The sequence below is a fragment of the Chinchilla lanigera genome, unplaced genomic scaffold (genome assembly GCF_000276665.1).
Source record: "Chinchilla lanigera isolate Chin_1 unplaced genomic scaffold, ChiLan1.0 scaffold00066, whole genome shotgun sequence".
NCBI lineage: Eukaryota > Metazoa > Chordata > Mammalia > Rodentia > Chinchillidae > Chinchilla > Chinchilla lanigera.
In genome coordinates, this window is record NW_004955467.1 from 4,730,322 (window position 1) to 4,752,922 (window position 22,601).

The window sequence follows — 22,601 nt, forward strand, 5'->3', positions numbered from 1 at the left end:
GTTTGGTAAACTTTGTCCTGGAAGTCTAGACACTAACATTCTAGTTCAAAATCTCCTGGGAGCCCTGGATCAATTTCTTTGTGTCTCTGAACCTAGGTCTCCTCATCCTCACAATCAGTTTTGTAAACTCACAGAGTTGATAAACAAGTAAAAACACGCTAACTGACATGGTCAGTCTTGGTGAAGGAGGAGGAGTTTAATATATGGTGTTACCGCCTAGCAGACTGCTGTAACAGCTGGCTGCTCCCGAACTTTGTTCTATATGAAGAGAGTTCTTCTTGGTTTTATTTTTAGACAGAACAGTATTTTCAAATCTAAGACAAGAAGTTCCTGACATTGCTAGAAAAACAACCATAAGCCTTTGCTAATCCTAATAGCCAGTGGTGACCTTGCTGGGACCCTGATAAGGCTGGTATTCTCTTCAGAAGGGAAAAGACCAGATCCAGAATAAAAACCACCCCTCTTGAATGATGAGGAAAATAATAGTGCTTTCTTCAAACCTTTTTTTTTTTTTAGTGAAAAGGAGAAAATAAGTGATGATCTGTGTATAAAAGCCTATGGAATACAATATAAATTCTATAATAACAAAATATGTTTATTACCATGGACAGGCAGCAAATCCTGAGATTATCATGAGAAGCCAGGTGTTGCTACTTTAGAATCAATTTTATGATAATATAGAAATTATTTTAAAATATTTGTGAATTAACATATCATAGCAGTCATAGAAGCATTGGTATAATGAAAATTAATATACAGTTACTATTCATGTGAGAATTAGATAGCTAGCACTTATTGAGTATAGAAGCACATTCCTCACTTTGTCAAACACTTTTTGCAAGGTTTTTCACTAAAACATCCCCAGATTTCCAACAAGGCAGACTGTTGTTCCCATATTTACAAACAGACATAGAAGTTCCAGTGCTTAAGACACACACCTAAGTTCATATAAGCCGTAAGGCTGCAACCAGGATTTTAGCCCCAGTTAGCCCGCTTCAGGACCTTTGCCAAAAGAGATAAATTGAAATTTTCCAGTGTATGTTATTTCCCCTTATCACAGGGGATATTTTCTGAGACTCCTGGTAGATGCCTAAAATTGCAAGTAGTGCTGACCTCTACTGATGCTGTGTTTTTTCCTACATACATGCCAATGGTAAAGTTTCATCTCTAAGTTAGGTACAGTGGGAGATTTGTGAGAGTACAATAGTAAAATAAAACAACTATAAAAATACAGTATACCAAAAGCTACTTAAAACTTATAAATTTCTTACTTCTGGCTATGGGAGACCCCACGCTGCTCTCTCCTGAGAAAGAAAGTCCTTGCCACAACCTGTCCCTGATCTCTCTTTCACCGCATTTACTGAGATCGTAGAGCTGGCTATATCGAAACAAATGTTACTGGCAGTAACGGTGCCCGCCTTTCATACATCAAAACATCTGTGCATTGCTAAATTGAGGGGCTCTGTGCCTGCTAGGCTACAGAGTTTCTTTTCCCTATACACTCTGCAGGGATCCCCACCCACCTCCCTGACTGATACCAATAAAAGCCATGAGCTTTTGGGGACCAGGCCTTTGTTCCACAGAGAACATTGGGTCATCCCATAGCTCCTCGCCTGCAGAATATTCTCTCTCTGTCTTTCTTTTGCATCTGTGTGCCATACTGCCGGGTGGGTTAGACTGATACCCTCAGCAGGGGTTTCAGTATCGGCGCTATCCATTTAATATTTTCAGGCCATCACTGATCAAGCTGCAGAAAGTGCAACTTCGGATAGGGACCTACTGCAGATTAGTATTAAGGTTGTGGGTTTTTTTGTCTCCTGGTTGAGGAGCAAGCTTTCTTGGTTGCAGCTCGAACATACTCCCGTATTACTGGGAATGTGAGGACAATTTAAAGCTCCCAGGTGCTCAGTCAAGTCCCCACTCAGCAGCTCCTCCGATATGGCAAGTTCCTCCCCCTCCCCCATCTGCCTAGCACAGAAGGTGGAAACAAACATATTACTTGGCCCAGCAATTTATTAACAAACTCATCCCTGTTATGATATAGTAGGACATATAGGAGACATTGAGTAAATAATCTAACTAAAGAATATAAAACAGAACATAGGAAAAATTATGTTGATATGTTTGTTTATGGTGTGTTCTGATTCCCACTTGGGTTTAAAATATTTCAACTCTTAAAAGAATTTTCTTACCTTATTACCTTATAGTCAAGTATGAACCTCATATAAATATATAGAATTTACTATACTTTGTGTGTGTGTGTGTGTGACTGTATATGCTGTGGGGGGGTATTAAATTTACAATTTAGAGTCTAGTATCTCTGTCACCTAATATTCTGCATCCGTTCAGAGGCTTAAAATGTATAATCAAATTAACTTTAGAATTTGTACCCTTTAAATTCACACTTGAGTTTGTATATATATGATTAAAGACTTGCAAAAATGTGCTATTCCTCACCACAATTATGGTATGAATTTCTCTTTAAAATAGGCATATTTAAAATTACCTAAATATAAATACACTTATCTTCAAGGATTTAAATGGAAAAAAAAATGTCCATACCCCTGGATATCATTATGTACAGTTTGACATATGTCATTTAGCTTTTTTCGTTCTTGTAGTTTTTCTTGTTTTTTCTCTATAGATTAAAAAAAAACACACAAATCAAAATATATTGCCTGATTGTGCCATAATCTACTTTAAAAAATGTTAACTATGTATCTTGGAACTCTTTCCATGCCTGTTCATATAGAATTTTATTATTTCTTATTTTGTATTCTATATTATTGTATTTCATAGTATGATTGCATCATAATTTAATTGCCCATCCCCCTCTGGTTGGACGTTTATGTTGTCCTGTTTTTTGAGTTAGACATTATGCATTATGTTGCACTGAAAGTACATGGGCCTACAGGTACTTCTTTAGATTAAGTAGCTTGAAGTATGTTTGTTGATAGTAAAGCTCATGGAAAAGTCAATCAAAATAGTTTATTTATTCTGTAAGAGTTTGTTAAGGTTGTTCACCAACAACATAGGTGTGGTCACTTTGTATGCTTGCCCAGCACTTCATGTTACCAATATTTAAAGTTTTAGATCATGTGAAATATGAAAAAATAGTATATTGGTATTTCATTTGCATTTTCTTGAATGTTAATTGAGGGTATGTCCTGTGTGTACAACCATTTCTCCTCCTTGAATTGTCTTCTGTTAGGTTGTTTGCTTTTAATTTTATTGTTTGTATAAGTTTTTTTAAAATAACTTTGTCTCATATATACATTCAAGGATTCTTTTTCAGTCTCCTATTTGACTGTTACATTTCTTGTGGTGATGTTTTTAATGAAAATTTTTAAACTTTTTAAGTGACCAAACTATCCTTCTTTATTTCTACTCTGGGAGATATGAATGGAAGGCTTGGACCACTCCAAGATTATAAGATTATTCTGTTGTTCTATTTTAATGTATTATAGATCTCTGTGGCTTTTAATTCATATGAAATTTATTTTAATGTTTATTACAAAATACCTGAGTCAGTTTTTCCCAAATAGTCCACTTCCCCAACACACCTTCACTATATATTTTATTATGAATTTAGCAGCTGTTATCATCAGAGGTTAAATTTACCTTCTTTCTATATACACAGTTTTGGTCCAATGATGATATTTTTCTGTTTACTCAAAATATTAGTTATTTAAGTGAGACATGTTTCAAAAAAAGAATAGTAATTACTATGTATTTTTGTGTATTTAACACCATAGAGCAATTGCTGCTTTGGATTTCAAAAATTTCCTGAATTTTTCTACTTAAATAAATTGCAATGTACTAGTCAAATTTTATTAAAAATCTTATAATTTTGAGATATGGTATGTACAATGTAAAGATTAATTAGTACTAGAAGCAGGCAGCCTGATAAATTACTATTTAGGGAACCAGTGACATTACAACAATTGGGTCAATCCCTGGAGCTGCAGTCCAGGAAGATATCTACTAAATCCTTTGGGCACAGGGCATGTGCATGTGCAAGGAGGCGAGGCAAAAGGAGGAAGATCTAGGATATAACAGAAATGGCCACCATGGTACAGTGGAGAAAAGATTCATATCTGGCCTCAAAGTCATTTGACATCTCTGAGTTTCAGCTGCTTCATCTATAAAATGAGGATGACCATGCTCATATTTTTGTAAGGACTAAATGATGTAACAGCAGAGCCCCAGATGACAGGTTTAAGAACACCTAGTCCTACGTTGTGGAAGCATCAGTCCTCTCTGGTAAGATGCAGACCCCAAAGAGCAGATCACATAGAAGTTTCCAAACAAACTATTGCTAATGTTCTTTCTCATTCTCTATAGAAAATACATGAAAGGTTCATTAAGTACCAGTAACTACTGGAAAATATACAAGGTGACTGAGTCAGTTCTACTGTAGGGCCACACATTCATAACCTAGAGAAATGGGTCTAGGGCAAACATTTATCACCTACAAAAAAAAATTCTCTTCCTTTGCACAAAGGATTTCATAGTGTTAGTATAACCATTTTCACTGTAGTGTTCTCTATTCTATAAAATTATAACTGGCTTAATTTTTCAATGCAAGTGGGAAAGTTTTAGTAAATTACCATACACTTACTTATTGGAATATAATACAGTCTTTTTTTTTTTTTTTTTTGTCTTTTTTTTGAGACAGGGTCTCACTATGCAGTTGAGGCTGGCCTTGAGCTCACTTTGTAGCCCATGCTGGTCTCGAACTCTCAACAATCCTCCTGCCTCAGCCTCCCAAGTGCTGGGAGTACAGGTGTGTGCCACCACGCCCAGTTTATAATACAGTTTTAAGGTACGAATTACCTTCCCATGGAACAACCTGAAAAAATACTTAGGACATTATTACTGATAAAAAAACTGGGTATAAACTTACACATGTATTCTGATTATAATCTTGTAAATATCTTTATGTACCTGGACAAGGATAGAAAGGGAACGCAAATAATAAAGAAATTAAAATAATGAGATTATTGTTTGATTAATAATAAATAGCATTTTCTAAATTTAATCCTTTTTGGAGACTTAGTGCCTTGTCTAGAGCTTTAGTATCAAAAAATTCCATGTAGAACTTTACTTCAATTGAAAAACCAGCCCCACCAGTCAAAAGGAAGAAATAGTTGACCAGCTTCCTAAAGGGGATTATTTCTGGGAATAGGGAAAAAGGAACGTTTCACCTCATCTGTGAAATGGGAATATTTCCTGGGGTTAAATGGTTATATCTTATGAGAAAAAACCTGATGTCTTTGTGCTTCTTATAAAGGCCCTTGGGAAAGATGTAGATTGAGAAATGGAAAACTTACTCATTAGTCCAAACTGGGGTGCCACATGGAGGCGTGGATCAAGTGTACTAAGTATGTGAGACTTTGGGTATCAGCTCATCATTGCTATACATATCAAGTGATAGCCAACTTCTCATACATGAGAGAACCTGATACATTGTACCATATTACAGCGACTTAATTCACTTTAAATTCTGCTTTTCTACTGATCTAGGGTGGCTGAATACAGCAAACATCAGAGTGATTGTACTGATAAGAGAAGCACTCCAACAAGGGAAAAAGAATTTATCTTCCCTCACTAGTGGGAGCAAAGAAAGACATTATTCTCCCTTCAAAGTTTCCAGAGGGCATTTTTGTGGTGCTCTGAAAAAATAAAAGATAAGAATCAGCCTTATTTATTGTAAATTTCTGGGAATAAAGGATACATCTTGTTTTAACAAAATTTGGAGACCTCTTTCTTTTTTATCTACGACTAATGATACAAATCTGATTAAGTAGAGCTTGATTTACTAGCTATTCTGGAAAAAGTAAGCACTACCTGCTTAATAAAATTGAAACTCTAAGTACTAAAATCACAAAGTTGCAAAACTATTTGGCTAATGGTTGTTGTTATTGTTGTTAATCCTATTTATGTCCATCAAAACCTTTTAACTGCTCTATGCTTCTTTGTTGTGCAATTCACATGCCACCAAGTCCAGTAATCCATTCCCACCGGGTGAATAGGAATTCCTTCTGTAAAGGAAACACTTAATACAAGGGAAGACTGAAAAATATGGCGAACGTTTAAATTTTAAAAAGGTATGGCAGTAAAAGATGCATTGTCATTAATCCCTCTCAAAATACTGCCCCTCGCTTGGTCGCTTATCCCATCATTCTCGCCACTTTCTGAAGAGCTTCTGGAAGTCTTCTTTTGTGAGTGTCTTTAGTTGCATTCTCACGGCTGCCTTGATGTCCTGAATCAATTCAAAGTGTTTACCTTTCATGGTCATTTTTGACTTTGGGAAAGAGCCAGAATTTGCACAGTGCCACAGCCACTGAGTAAGGTAGAGGAAGAAACACTGTTTTTATGAACTTGCCTTTTCACTAGATGGCACTCAGTAGCAGTAGCAGCAGGCACTGCATTTTTTTTCAATCACACCTGGTAAAGACACTCACAAATGAAAACTTTCAAAAATGCTTTAGAAACTGCAAGGATGATGAGATAAGTGTGTTTGAAGGGCAGGGGAATGTTTTAAGGATTAAAGGGAGTATTTTTTACAGTAATCAATTTTTTGAAATTTAAACATTCACCAGATATTTTGATCACCCCTTGTATTTGCAGAGGGAGCTTTCCTCCAGAGGGTCAGGGACTGCAAAGACCATTAATTACTTCACCAATGTGGAAACAGAGCTGCATACTGTGGGTGGACTTTCCTGGGACCATAGAGTCAGCTTGAACATGATGGGCTCCTCCTGTGCTCTACCCACAAGACACGAGGAACAGCCCTCAGCAAGCCAATACCCGAGAAGGGCACCTGCTGGTTCCTCACCCACCTGCACAGAAGTGCAAGATGTTTGTTCATAGTCCAGCAGATAGCTAGTGGAGCCTTGCTGGTGGTGTTCCCATGTCTCCTACTCAGGTGGACTTTTCTGAAACATGTACAATTCCTACACTGTGGTGACCACTTTTACTTCTGTCATGTGTTTCTGTTTTTCTTTAATGCAATTAGATTAGAATCCATTCAGTTTGGCTCAACCCAATTTGACAAAGGTTTACTGACTGTTTCTGTCATGTATTGTAGTAGATAAAAGATGAATGTTTATTTCTGACCTTAAGATATTTAAACATTTTTAAAAAAGGAACTAAGGTAGACAGAACTGGATTAGTCATAATCCCTGGTCCATGATAACTGTTACACCATCATCACTGGCTCATAAGTGACCCCTGTTTAATTAATTTTCTTAATAATAAATACATGTATAACTACTGTCAACCCTAAGAACAGTATCAATGAATAGCAGTATCAATAATAATATCAATAACAGTATCAACACCTTTGGGCCATGCCCTTCATGTAGCCTCTCTCACATTGCTACTGCTCAGAATTTTGTATTTATATTTTCTTATCCTCTGGTACCTTTTTTTCTAGTTTCAAGACACACACACGTGAGCACGCACCTAAAACAATTATATATTATTTAATTTTACTGTTTTTGCATAGTCTTTGGGGGAATGATAAAAACTATTTAATTTTTTTGGTAGCTCTGGGGATGGAACCCAGGGCCTATGCACACTAGATTAGTGCTTCACCACTGAGGAACGCCCCCACTCTTGACGTGCATCTTTAGCTTCTCTATCCATGCACTTTCTAGGTCCTAGAGAACAAAGAGAGTGAACAACAAACAAGCAAGAATTTCTTTCAGCTCTCATGGACAAATATCCAATAAACAAAATGTTTAGCCAGCCCAACAGTTATAAGAGCCATGGGTAAAGTGGACAGGGAAGGTGGTTGCTGGGGTTCTTGAGGAAGTGATTCAGACAAGGAGTGGGGGGCAGATGGTTTGTGAGTGAATCCAGTGTGATCAGACAGGAAGAGCGGGGAGAAGTGTCAAGGAGGTGACCTGAGCCTGACCTGGAATCATTCTGATTTTTTAAGGCATTTTTAAAATTGGTATGTTTGTGATACATAATAAATACCATCCTCATGGGAGACTGGTAACATACATAATCTGCCTTTGGCTTTCAAAGAAGATTTAAAATCCCCATTTAGGATTAAAAATACAACTCATCATTCAAAGTTCAGCTACTTTTACTCTCACATGGCAATGCTTTTATTAAACTTATAGCCTTTAAAACTTTTCAAAAGTAGTTAATAGCTATTCACATAAGAAACTATGAAATCTGAGGCTGGGGATTTAGCTCAGCGGCAAAAGCGCCTGCCTGGCAAGTGCAAGGTTGTGAGTTCGGTTCCCGGTACCAGAGAAAAACCAAAAAAAAAAAAAAAAAAAAAAAAAGAAACTATGAAATCTTAGAGTTGGAAGCAACTTTAGGGATGAAGATCCTGCAGTGTGTAACTGATGAAAATGAGATCTAAAACTGTCAATTAAATTATATATACATATTATGGAAAAGTTATTCTTCCAGGTGAAACTGTTTGTCTTAAGCTATAAAACTAATTAATAGTGAAGGTAATACCAGGGACTAGACTCTTTTGAGCTCATGAAGAAAATTTTTCCTTAGTGTCCAATATGGTGAAAACTAGGGGATCAACTGTTGATCCAACAACCTAAATGTATGAGAGAGAAAATTTGGCACCAGAGATGTTAAGCTAAAAGTAGGAATCAGCAGACATTTTCAGTTCTCTACAAGCCGAAGAATAGAGAAAGAACAGAGAGGGATTAGCCCAGAATCCTGCTGAGATGTCTCACACTGTCCCTGGAAGGACAAGCAACCAATTGCAGATACTGGAGGCCTGCCTGATCCTGGGCACAGCCAAGGAAGGAGAAGAGAGAGCACATGTGTTCCACTACCTGATATTCAGCTGAGTTCCACCACCGTGTATTAACTGTCTTCTTTAAATACACCTCAGCTTCTTTTAGCTGCAGCTCTAACTCCTGGAGCTTGTGCTGCCTGAGCACCAGCTGTCTGCTGAGCTTATCTTCCTCCTTGCCACAAAGCCAAAGCAAATCTATGCTTTTCCTTGTCCCATGTGCTGTTCTGCTCTAAGGGGCTCGGCATTACTTCTCATGTTTCCCTCTCCTTATTCTGAGTCTTTTGCTTTCTTGTCTAAAATATAAAAACTGTGATCTTAGGGAATGTTGGGAGACTAGTTCAGAATCTCAAGAGTTTGAGGGGATAGCAGGTAGAGCAACAGAAAATGTTGACCAAAAACCATTAGGATTGCAGGGAGGGTCAACAACAAAATGCTATACTGAGTGCCCAATGAAACCTGACTTCCAGATAAAAGTATATTGTAACTGTTGCTGGATACTTAAAAATTATATATTATGTTAATTTGTCTAAAATTCAAGTTAATCTAGGTATTTTGTATTTTTAATTGCAAAATCTGACAAAGTTACACTTGTGAGAAATGAGGGCCGGGAAGTGGTAGGTACCAGAGTTTGTCTTTGTTCGGGTTGTATGAGATAGGCAACAGACAAGAGAAAAAGGGGAAAGAAGCACATAGTTCTTTAAGAGTAAAATCCATTACTGGATGTCTTGCTGTACCTGTGATCCATGCATGTGTGTCTGCACACATATGTATATGTACTTCAATTTCATAGGACACAGGGCCTGATCTTAGGGGAAAACTTTGACAGTCATACTGAGTATAGACATTGAACAAATAACGACTAGAAGCCTGCTGTGGTGGCACATGCCTCTAATTCCAGTACTCTGGGCAGCTGAGGCAGGGGAATTGCAAGTTTAAGCCCAGCCTAGGCAACTTAGTGAGATACTGTCTCAAACATTATAAAAACAGCTTGGGATGTAGCTCAGTACAAAGGCCCTGGGTTCAATTCCCAGTACTGAAAAAAGAACAACAAGATTAAAACTGAAAAAATACAATCAGTTAGCAACACTCATTAAATTTAGTAAACTGCAGTGGTTTATGGCCATCACAGTGATGCCATTTTACTTGTTTCCAGATAAGCTCTACGTATCTTCAGAGAATCATAATGAAAGGGTCTAAACAAATCACCTATTTCATTTTGGACATCTAGAGATTAAATAACCAAGATCCAGGGAGAAGTGAACAGTAGTGCATCCCACTATCCATTAATAGTAGCAACAGAATACTAATTAGTCACTAGGGCTCACTCTGTGCTCGGCATTCGTTTTAAGAAGCCTACTTGCATGTCACACTTAATTCTCACAACAACTGTACAGCCGCTCTCACTGTTCAGGTGAAACGAGTTAAGGCACAGAGAATTATGTAACTTACCTAAGGTTCAAGGTCATACAGCTAGTAAATAAGTGGAGGTGACTGCTAAAATCTCAGATAGTCTGGCCCAAGACCCACAGACTCCAACATGACTCCCTGCTGCCTGTCAGATAAGACGACTTTGTATCACTAAACCTGTTTGTACATGTAAACTTTCAGAGCTGACCGGCCCTGCAGCATGATTTTGTACCTAATCCCAAGGCCACTCGATTCTAGCTTATGGAAAGTTGGTAAGATGTTGCTGCCATTCATGTCAACTTCAGGGTGAAAGGGGTTAACCGCTTGCTTATGAACAAGCCCTATCACAGAGAGTCTCAGTTGCTATAATCAGAAAGCAATTTAGTTACATTTATTTTTGAGATACTTTTATAAGATACGTAATTGAAGTAAAGATTTACAGTGAGGCAGAAACAGTTTAATGAGTTCACTGTTTGAATGGCTCATGAAAGAAAGGAAGGAGGAGGAGAAGGAAGAAGACATGGAGGAATCAAAACACAGAAGGGCCCCTTTTTAGTCACTGTTCGCTACAGAATAAGCTGAGAGGGCTTAGACAGAGGCCCTCTTATTAGCATGCTGCCAACCAGACCTCAGCGCTGGTTCAGCTAATGTTATAATTATATCCAGAAAGAATAGCTACAACCTTCAGTGTTACATTTTCTAAGTTTTACATGCTACTCTTTTTGTTTTTGTCTTTTGAGAGATTATCAGCCCTTGTGTCCCAGATGCCCAAACCACTTTGCCCATTTCCAAACTTCTGCTTCCCTGTTTATAAAAGGATGAAGGATTAAACTAGGCTGCATCTGCTTCTATATCATGTTTTCCCCAAGCTATTCTTCCTTATGACACAACGGGCCTGTGCAGCCTTAAATCGGGCAGCCGGGGGAGAGACTTCAATTCTCTGAACTCTAGATTCAGGGGCTGCAGCATCTACCTGGAAGAGCCCAGGACTCCACAAAGCCCTGGAGATAGAAATTGAGAGCAGTGCAAAAATTGCCATTCCGCTGCACTTTAACTGAAGGAAGGATTCCTTTGGTACATTTATTTTGCAAGTCTTCAAGCAGGCACATCACCAAATTCCTTTCAGAGATGATCCAGCCCCTCACCACCCCCCACAGGGGACCTGCAAGGGAGCCTTTGAAATGCATACTTTCAGGCATACAGATCTACATCCTCTCTTCTTCAGAAAGGTGGCAGTGTTGCCTTGCAGTTTTAAGCAAACTACCAATGGTGGCGAGGTCTCTGGCTGATTAACATACCAACCGCCTCACCTTGTGGAAAGGAAAGGAAGGATTTAATCCATTGCAGACCCTTGTGGCTTGCGGTTACCACACCTGTTCCTTGGCCTCAGTGGCACCATGACTTGTAGTTGCCCAAGCTCTTGACTTTTCAACTTGGTTCAACAGTGCAAGAACAACAAATCTTCAACCAGTTCCATAGACACCTAAAACCCAGGAGCAGCAAAGGAAGTTATGGATGACCCTTGCCTCCCAACACCTATTTTTCTCATTTTTGGAACCATCCTTTCCTAGTGAAACCACTGTGCAGCACCATTTGCAAAGGCTGAGAGAAACAGCTCAACAAACCACACCAGCATCTTGCTGACACCTGTTACGCGGAAGGTTCACATCTGAGCTCTTAGAACAGCAATCCATCTTCTAAGCAGGTGTTCTGCCTCTACTGAGTGGGTTGTTACTACTGTTATAAAACCAACAATATATACAGAGCTACTGAAGAACTTAAGCAGTCAAGTGTCACCTGCCTAAGCATGGGAATCCACATACTGCTACCTAAGACGCGTGTGCACAACCCCTTCAGAAGGAGCAGCTAGAGTCCCATCTCTCCCTTCCACTCACCTCTCCTCAGCATCCTTTGGAAAGTTTCTCTATGTGCCACTAACACAGAAATTTGGGAGAAAATTCTCCATTTATAAATATCAGATGGTTTGGGAAAAAATATTTGTGGCACTGGATTTTTTTTTTTTCCCCTACAGTGATGTCATTTTAAATTCTTGGTGTACTCCAAATTTGCTATTTTTACTTCCCCCAAGTGACTTTTTTGGGAAATACATTTGTTTTGATTAGCTACATTTTAAGTGACCCTTGTACCTAATACACAAGACCAGGTTCATCTTCTCAGAAATTTTAACTGAACGTTCCACCGTTCCCAAACTTGAAACTCCTTATCTGTTCATTTTCAGAGCTCTCTTTGGACATACCCGCTCCAAAATTTCTATTCACAGATACAGGGAAAAATACCAGGAGGTAAAAGAATTGGCCTAGCCACAAACAAAATCCACACTCCACAACTGAAAGCATTTGTAACGGAAGACATGAAAGGCTCCCAAAGTCAAATAAAATTCTCCGCCTCCAAAATGTGCTTCTGGGGAACAGAGCTGAGGTAGCCACGGCGGGCTTCGAGATATTTATTGGAGAGCGGTTCTAGAGTTGAGAATCACAAAAGAGGAAAGTTTAAGAAGAAATGCTAAACGCCTTAGCCCTACCTGATCTGAACTTGCTTCTAATCAGCAAAGAATGCTCAGACCCCAGAAGTGTCATGGTGCGTCTCAGCAAGCCGCTGGTCCCTTTGCCAGACGCCCCCTGTTTTCCACCAGGAACAGGCTCCCGGGAGCCCAGCTGACCGCAGTTAACAACCCAGAATTCATCCAACTCTCTGTGAGCTCCCCTGGGTAGGAGAACATACAGTGGCAGCCGGTGTCCCCTGAAAACTGGCGCCTCCCCCCTCGCTCTGCGGGGCTAATTAACTCTTAGCCGGCAGGACCCTCCTCCCTTGAGGCCTGCCAGGAGCCGCGGCATCCCAGGCGTTCCTGGCTGATGTCATAGGCTGCCGGCGATTGCGGAGTAACGCCACCACGCCTTTATGAAGGTCCCAAATTTGCTATCTGATACTCTTTACTACTGACAGGCTCTCGGCCAATCAGGAGAGGCGAGCGGCGCCTGGGGACCTCGCGGCCAGGGGAGTCTCGGCGGCCGGTCTTAACTCTTTGCTGCGGGCCGAGAAGCGGCGAGGTGCGGAGGGCGGGACGGAGGGCCCGGGGTCGGGGGCACGGAGGGCTCGGGGTCCTGGGTCCCCTCAGGGCTGAGCTGAGGGAGCTGCACAGCCAGGCAGGACAGGAGGCGGCGACGCGCCGGGGCTTGCAGGTGGCGCGGGGCTGCGGTGCGGCGCAGCCGGGCCCTCCCAGCCAGGTCCGACAGCGCAGCCGGCTTCTCCGCCCCAGGGCTTTTCTGCCTGCGAGGAGGACGCGCCATCTCTCGTCCCGGCCACACAGACGGGAGACGGGACGCGCTCCCTGGACTGCCGCACGCCACGCTTTGGACGTCAGCCGGATCCCCCGAAAAGAAACCTGCCGGCCCCGCCGAGTGCCTATCCTCCCTGTCCCTCGTTTGAGGAGCTAAGTGTGCAGGACTATTGTACATCCCGCAACTTGGGTCTCAGACTTGGATCACTTCTACGGAGAAAAGGAGAAGTCTTTCATTTTTCTGAATCTGCTTTTTGAGAACATGTCTGACTCCGTGTGTCTGCAGGTCCAGCCTGGACAGCACGCTCCCCTCCACCCTTCGAGATGGAGGAAGATACACAAGTTGAACGTCCTGTGGGCTCTAAGGAGCTGGGGCTCACAGAGGGCGTGGATCTGGAGCTGGGGCCAGATCAGAGCGGGGCTGGGCTTAGCTGGTAGAGCCTCAAAAGCTTTTCCTGCGAATGAGGGAGTTTCTCCCTGGGGCAAACGTTTGTGCTCCTCCAACGCAGAGCTCTTAACGTCTAGAACGCACCCTATCTTATAAGTTCATCAACTGGGGGGACCCCAAACCCTGATCTCACTCAGCAGGCTTAAGAGCTGGCGATTCAGAAAATAAAAACCAAACTGTATAATATGTTATATTTGGATTTAATTTATTTGAAAACTATATGAACATGGGCAGCCAGGTTTTACCTCTGCCACCAGGCAGAATTACCTATGTCTCCGAGCTTTGCACCCAGAAAAGATCTCTTGGCGACAGGGGGAGACCTAATGTTAATACAGTTCATGGAAATGACCTCTAAGGCCCTGAGTCTAGGTCCCCTCTTCTGTTGCTGAAGCCCCACTAGAGTGGTTAGACCTTCAGTTCATTCTTTGGCTCAGACCAGGTCATTCACATAAAGAAGTTCTTACAGGATAGGAAATTGTCTTCCCCACCTGTCCAAGAGGAGGTGGAGCAATCTTGTCCAAGTTCCTCTTGGGAATCATGTCCTGGCCAGGCTGACTAGGTGAGCCGCAGCATCCCAGTGATTACATAACATTTTCCACACAAAGCATATGACTTTGCTAGGCCTTTTGGAACAAATCATCCCCTATTTAATGGTTTCAAACCACACACTGTTACTATCTTGGTGTTTCAGAGGTCAGAAGCTGGACATTGGTCTTGGTGGGTTAGAATCAAGGTGTGGGCAGACAGGGCAGTGCACTTTTCTGGAGGCTGCAGGGGGAGAACGTGTTTCCTTTCCCTCTCAGCTGCTGGAGACCACTCATGTTCTTTGGTTAAGGCCCATCTTCCATCTTCAAAGCCAGACATACTGGGTCAACTTCACATGTGAACACCCTCTCCCCATCTTCTGCCTTCCTCTTCCACACTGCTCTTACTGTCAGAGTAGACTCAACTGTAAGCTTAGGTGACTGTGGGCTTTAATTCCTTCTGCCCCCTCACCCCTCCTTGGCATGGGTGTACTATCAGCAAGGGTGCTTCGAGTAGGGAGGTGAGCACTCAGGGGAGAGGGCATTGTTCTGGGTACTCAAGAGACTCTGCTTTTCTTTCCAGCATCACCTGGTCCTCAGCCTCCGGCCTTTGATGAAAAGGGGTAAAGCAGAGGGAGGTTCGGGAATAAGGATGGCCAGGCGCCCAGGAAAACTCCCAGTAGCTTTGAGATGTGTGCAACAGGGGGAACTCTGGAGAAAAGAGATTAGTTGAATAAGGAATATTGCAGAATTATTAGAGAAAAACTATTCTGAGCAACATTAAAGAGGAAAGAAAAAAGGAAGGAAGGGAGGAAGGAAGGAAAGAAGGGAGGGAGGGAGGGAAGGAAGAAGGAAGGAAAAGAACAAAGGAAGGAAGGGCAGAAAGAAGAAAGGAAGGAAAGCAGGCCAGCCAGATTTTTATGAGGTCTCTGAGGTTGAGAAGAGATACACAGCACCTTGGCAGACAATTACGCATTTTTTCAGTGAAAGTTGTAATGACATCAGCTGATGTCAGCATTGAGTGTGAAGGGCTGTGTGACCCCACAGGGATGAGGGGAGTCAGGTGCTTTCCCTCTGCAGGGATAGGTGGAAGAGGAGGATGTGGATGGCAACAGACTTCCTGTTTTTGAGTGAGTCTGGGAAGTGGTAGCAACTATACCCATCCTCAATTTTCTCATCACTATGTGTGGAGCTGCTGACATCATCGCCTGGGATTTCTGCCCCCTCTGGTTTGGAATATCTTTAGATATGAATATGTGCATACAGAAGTTCATCCTTTGCCCTCTCTGTAAAGCATTATTTTATCACTGGAAGGGTACAGTCTGGACAGGAGGCTCCCAAGGAGAACAGAGCTCTCAGACCGCTATCCTCTGGGAGCAGCATGCTAATGCAGCAACAGCCCTGCAGTGTGACCACCTTGGCAGCACTTCTCCCTGCCGTGCTGTGCTGCCCCTTCTCTCCTGGGATTCAGAGCGAGCTTGTGACACAGTGCAGAGGAGAAGCATGAGCCCCAGGCCTGTGGAAGGTCATCCTTTGAAATCGAGCATCTTTGCCTTGGAGTGAGTCATTGAAGTCCTCTGAGATAATCAGCGCTTCATCTGTGGAATGGCATTAGAGATGCTCATTGCCCTGAGGATTTGGGGTATTTAGATGAAGTGTTATGTTTAGAGTGTCCAACGTAATTCTTTCTGATGTGTTTTAGACTCCTATCTTTACTTCCCTCTCCTTGACCACCTCCATTCCTTCACGAAGGTTCCCAGCAATCACATATCTTTTCTCTCTGTTTCAGCCTTTCCTTCTCTTTTAAAAAATAATTATTTTATTATTCCATGCTAATTATATAGAATCATTGTTTCATGGTGAGATTTTTATATATACATCATACACACATCGTTTGATTGTACCCACCGCCTTTTCAACCCTCCCTTGCCTTTCCCTTCCCGTTTCCTTTCCTCCCCTGAGAGTCTCTCTTCTCCTCTTACATTCCCTTTTCCCCTAGGTTTCACATAAGAGAGAAAGCATGTGGCTTATTTTTCTAACCTGCTCTCCAGTTCCATCCATTTTCCTGCAATGGCATGACCTGAATCTTACTGATGACTGAGTAATGCTCCATTGTGCATACACCCCACGTTTTCTTCATTTGTTCATTGATAGGAACAGAGGCAGAGTCTGTATCTTGTCTATTGTGAAGTGTGGCATGACAAACACGGCATATGCTTCTTTTGCTCTGCTATTGGGCATTTGTGGCTGTGAGCCAAATTACAGTTGTGGCCACACAGTGGCATATCATTCAGCAATGGACTGCACATATGACAGTGGTTCCATGAGATTATAAAGGAGCTGAAAATGTCCTATTGATTAGTGACATCACAACCCTTATAAGGGTACAGTGCAACATATCACTCATGTATTTGTGTTGACGTGGGTACAAACACACCTACCTCATTCAACACATACAGTGGCATATGGTAGATAATGCTTGATAAATGGTAGTGAAGGACAATATTACTGGTTTATGTGTTTACTATACCTTTAATTATTATTTTAGAGTGTACCTTATAAAAAGTTTTTTTATGAAACAGTGTTTTGTGTGACTCTAGCAGCAATCTCATACACTCCATGTTTATTATGTCTCCTATGCATAAGAGGCCATGTGGAGTGACTGACCTGTAGCATCTAAGATTGTTTAAACAGATGATATGATGTGGATACAATGTTGAAATCAACTCACAGCATAGTTAGCAGAATTTATCCCTTGACTGTATCACAAAATTTTCAGCTTGAAAGAACACACATCTGTATTAACCCCTGGTTTGCCTGGTCAAGAGGCCAGGCCAGGCTGATCTGTAAGACCCTTCTCCGTTAAGGGCTTGTAGGACTGTTGTCAGTGTGCTGACACTGGCTAGGGTTTCATGAGAGGTTCAGTGCCTTCTTCCAAGCTCCCTTTGTTGGCAGAACTTAGTTCCTTGCAGCTCTAGAGCTCACGGTGTCTTGTCTGTTTGAGTCCAGGAGGAGAATGTACTTTCCCTGGGCAGACAAAGCCCAGATTAAAGCCCTCACCTGATCATATTAGGCCCACTCAGGTTGATTTCCCTCTTGATTAACCTAAAGGTCTATTCATTAAGAACTGTAATTATATCTGCAAACCCCTTTCATCTGTGCAAAATAATGTAACATAATCAGGCAGTGCTGTCTGTCACGTTTCCCAGTCCCTCCCTTGCTGAAGTGGAGAGACGAATGTACAGCTCAGTAACAGGGGTGACACCTTAGAACTCCGGCTTCCATGGCTGTAGTTAGTCCTCAGCCTACAGCCAGGATGGGAGTGGTTGTGCCTGAGGCATGAGTCCATGCATAGCTCCGGGTAGCCAGCTTGAATTTTGATCCCTTACGGCTCTTCTTTCTTAGGCACGGCATGTGGGCAGCTGCTGTGTCCCAGGCAGGGCACAGGATAGGGAGCAGGGCAACAGTTGACCTGTGTTGACTGGAAGACCTCCAGGTCCCCCATTGAAGAGGCCAGGCCCCTCCTTCCACATTCCCCTCGCCCCATGCCCGGTCATCCTTCACTATCTTCGTGGGTCTCCTGGTCATCCTGTCCTGAGTGCCTGGCCCTGGTATCACTCTCTGTCTGCTTTCTCCTTCTTTCTTTTAAATGTCTCATGGATAAGCATCTTCAGGGGAAACTTTGTTCCTCTTTGCTCCATTTATTGAAAATGTATTTAGGAATCTGTGTAAATCACTCTTTCAAGTGCCTGGGCACATATGTAGTACACAGACAGACTTGCAAACGCAAATGAGTTGAATGGATCAGAAATAAGAGAAAGTATGGGGAGGGGTTGGTATGCAAAAGACTGGACAGCTGATGGCTCATCCAAATGGGATAGCTATGGCTCTAGTTCTACGTGATTGTAGGTACATGGGAGAGAATACAGATGCTCACTGTCATGTCTTCTGGTTTCTCAAAGAAATTGGAAATCCAGGTTGCAGTGTTATGCATTTGGTTATAAACATGGGAACAACAAAAGTGTTTTGAGGCACCATCAGTTAACTTGGTGGCAATAACTTGTGGCGTCTGAGTCTCACAGGGCCAGACCCTTTAAAAATGAATACAAAATTATAAATATGATGTTTAATGCAACAGTGAATATTTACATAGAGTGAGAATAAAATCCCAACTAACACAGCATGGAAGATTCAGTTCTTTTATGCTAAGATCCTCTAGTCAGTAAAGCAAAAATGGTAGTGTAGACATGCTTACCAATTGCCTCATGGCTTTGTCTTTCCACGGGGAACCCTCTGAAGCTTCCTAACTTCATGCAAATCTATCTCAGCAGCCATGAAAGCATGAAAGCATGCTCCTCACGTCTTCAGGATTAGTGAGGCTCACAAAGCTCTACTCTGCAACCTCTACTGTAAAGTCTATCCTCTGATTCCAATAGGTTTCACCTAGACTCTAATAGAGAGAAAGAAATATGTGCTAGCAAGTAGGCTATTTAAGGATCAGCCTTAGCTATCAATTTATTTCAATTCCAGAAATATTTATTAAGCACAGACTGTGTTCCAGTGCTCTGGGGATAGAAAGATGAGCAAGATATGGTACAGACCTCTGGAGGTGAAGAATACAGCAGTGAGTCACTGTAGACTCCCACCGAACCAGAAACCTGGTTACACTGTCCTGGTTGTAGTGAAATCTCATAGGGAGCCCCTGCCAGCCGCACTACCATTATAACCTGCTTTCTTTCAAGAAAGTGAATATAAAAGGATTTTTGTCTAATTAAACAAATATTTGCATTTAAGCCAGTGTAAAAGAAAAAGTGACTTTGGGTGATAGTACCTGTGACAAACCCTTCCCTCCTTGGCCAACAGAACTGCTTCCTTCCTTTCCCTCTCACTGACACTCTCCATCCTAGCTCCTGCCCAGGAAAAGGGAATACAACTTGATAAATCAGATTTACAGCTTTGTGTTGGACTATGCTCACTAACAGGCAGGGGCACTAGATTAGAAGGTCACGCTCTAGTGCCTTGTCCCTTCTGTGTTCTGTTTCCTTGTTTCTTGTACTTTAGAGAGTGGAGAGGAAAATAGACCAGAAATGAACAACCAGCATTCTGAGAGCCTTTGACTCAATCCACCCACTGTTCCAGCTCCATTCTTGCTTTTAGGTTACAAGATACAGAGATGTTGCTGAAGCTAGTTTACAACAGATTCATGAAACAATAGTGTCTTTGGGGTGCAGGGCATATCCAAGATGGCGTCTGTCTCCCTGTTGTGACTTGCTTTCCATAGAGGGTGTAGCTGACAGAACAGTGTACAGCACAGAAAGGAGTTCACAGTGGCTGCTTTGTGTTCGGCAGGTGTGATTTGCATGGTACCAATTCAATGCCTTTTCTTTTTTCTGTACTTTGAGAATATCAGATTATGTAAGATCAGCCAGTTGTCCAAATGGACACTTATTTATGTTTGTCTTCCTAGGTTGTCTTGGGGAGTTGAGTATTGTTCTTTTTTTCCTCACAAAAGTTCTTCCAAACACCCATCTGAGTTTTTTCTCTTATACTCCTGACCCATGTATCCAAATTCTTATCCTCTTGAATTTCCCAAAAAACTCTTTGGAAACCACAATACAAAACCTACTTTCTCTCTCCCAGTTTCCCTAGAAAACTTCTGCTTTGCTTGAACTTCCTCCCTGGAATGTTTTGCCCTTCTCAACAACTGGGAAAAGCATCCACCTAATTTCCAGCTAGGGATATGGCCCACAATCCACATTCCTGCATTGTATCCATAATCCACCCATTCTGACGCCATACCACTCTCTGCCCTAAATATAGCACTGCTGGCGACATCCCTTTACTTACCCCTATGCCTCATCCTTCCTTTAAACCCTTGTCTTTTTCTGCTCTAATCCATCTTCCATCTTGTTAACAAAGTGATACTCTAACTCACAGGATAGATTGCTTTGCCTTTTTTGGTACCCTAGGGCCCGTGGATAATACTCATACTCCTATATGTAATTCAGCCCTCTGAAATTTGACCCTGTCAACTTCCTGTTCTTTACATACTAGCTATAATAGATAACTTTTAAAATGTGATGCAGGATTTTCTTTCTTTATTTCCTCTTTGCCTAAGGCATTTCTTTTTCTTGGAATATATTTCTTTCTTTCTTTGTCTACAGACATTCTAAATATGCTCCCAAAGCTATCTTTTGATTTGTTTTGTTGAGGAGCTCTCCATTCATAGCCCTAGGCAGAGTTAATTCACCCTCCTTGCCTGCTAGTTTCTTACTGTGTATGTATTTGTATCACTATATGTGTCAAATAGTGCCATCAATTACTTTTTTGGTTCCTTTTTGAGATAATATCTCAAAGTTGCCCAGACTGGCTCTGGACTTGCAATCTTCCTACCTCCTCCTCCTGAGTAGTTGGGATTACAGGTGTACCTCACCTAGCCAAATCAATTACCTTTTACCAGAAAAATTCTTTGACTAGTTTGTGGGCTACTGGGGCATAGGAATATATTTCCATGTGTATCTGTAATCCATTCAGTGGTTTTTCTTTTAGTTTTATTTTGTTCATTTCCTGTTCGACTCATCTCGTAAAAACCGTCCTTTGACACATTTGTATTTAATTATTGTATATACAATATTATTTCTTTATCATCTTGTTTTTTCTCTGCAAATAGATTGTAAACTCGAGGCTTACAATGGCAACAACTTTCATCCTTTGAACCTTCCAAGTCATCTTATATATGGTTTTCAAAAAGCAGTTGCCCAACTGCAGTTGGTTGTATGATATTTGGTATCGGGACCGTTGCTAGAACTCACTCCATTCAGGGTCTGATACAGCATCCTCTGTTTTCCAGAGATGATGAAATCACTTCTTTGCTGTTATCATAGCTGGTCTTACAAGTACTTGGAATTTTTCTTTTTCAAGCATTCTCACTTGGAATGTAGAGATTTCTTAGTAATCAGATGTTGATTTTACCTAATCTATTTTAACTCTCTAAATGGACCAGGTCATGAAATGACCTGGGAATTTGCTTTCTCTTGCAAATGCGTGTGTGCATGTGTCTGCATCTGTGTATCTGTGTGCAAAAGTCGACTTGTTTCCTGACTCCCCCCTTTGCGCACTTTGCCTGCCATCTTTCCAACTCTTCCAAAAAGCAGAATGGAGGCTGGTAAATCCCTGACCTGCTTTGGTGACTTTACAAACCCTGTGTGCCTCTTCTCAACCTGCCAGCCTACTATGGTTAAAGAATGGGGAAGCACCACCCCAGGGTGTCCAGTGGTGAGGAGACTGGGGAAGGCCAGTAGGGCTGTCACTCAGGGGCTTTCCAGTCCTGCTTTTTTATGTCTCCTCACAATTCTAGGAAGAGATTTTATACTTCCACAGGACTCTGTCTGGAAATGGTATTTGGCTCTCTCTCTGAAAACAAGGTCCATTTAGAGAGTTAAAATAGATTAGGTAAAATCAACATCTGATTACTAAGAAATCTCTACATTCCAAGTGAGAATGCTTGAAAAAGAAAAATTCCAAGTACTAGTAAGACTAGCTATGATAACAGTAAAGAAGCTCCTGCCTGGCAAGCACAAAGTCCTGAGTTCAATTCCCGGTACCAAAAAAAAAAAAAAAAAAAGAAAAGAAAAGAAAAGAAAATTCATGGTAGGAGGACACCTTCTGGAAACTGGTCTCAGGAACCCAGTGTTCAGTTGAAGGAAACTTCTTAAATAAAATCATTTAATTTTGCGAAAGGCCAAGGGATGTTAAGACCCACTAAATGCCTCTTCAGCAGAATTACTTTTTATGACTATGATTTGAATGAAGATGCTGGTTTTATAGACATTGACTCAGGTACTGTCAGACTGAACCACTCAGGTAGTGGCGGCCACCCTTGGCTGTCAGGTGGCTCTTTTCATCGGAATTGTCCTGTTTTATAATGGGACTATTTTCTGTCTTATAATTGCTTTCCCCCAATGTCAAATGTATTTTCCCTTTTACTTTTCTAAGCTCTTCTTTGTGGTTTCCTTTTTTAATTCTTGTTGCAGTCTTGGGAGATTTTTAGATGCTTTAAGATGCTTTTTGACTGCTGAAGGAATTGATACAGGGAAGGAGATGGCTGATTCATCAAAAGTGGCTCCTCTAGGTGAAGGT

The 22,601-nt window shown here is 41.5% G+C and overlaps 1 protein-coding gene across 1 annotated transcript in view; it reads right to left on the reverse strand.

Annotated features, from left to right (window-relative positions):
• Myocd (myocardin) overlaps window positions 1-13,117 on the reverse strand; it is a 90,374-nt gene extending 77,257 nt beyond the window's left edge. Inside the window, exon 1 of the mRNA XM_005399343.2 lies at window positions 12,735-13,117. Within this exon, the coding sequence (XP_005399400.1) occupies window positions 12,735-12,789 (55 nt within the window). The 5' untranslated portion in view covers window positions 12,790-13,117. The remainder of the gene's footprint in view (window positions 1-12,734) is intronic.
• Between the last annotated feature and the right edge of the window lie 9,484 nt (window positions 13,118-22,601).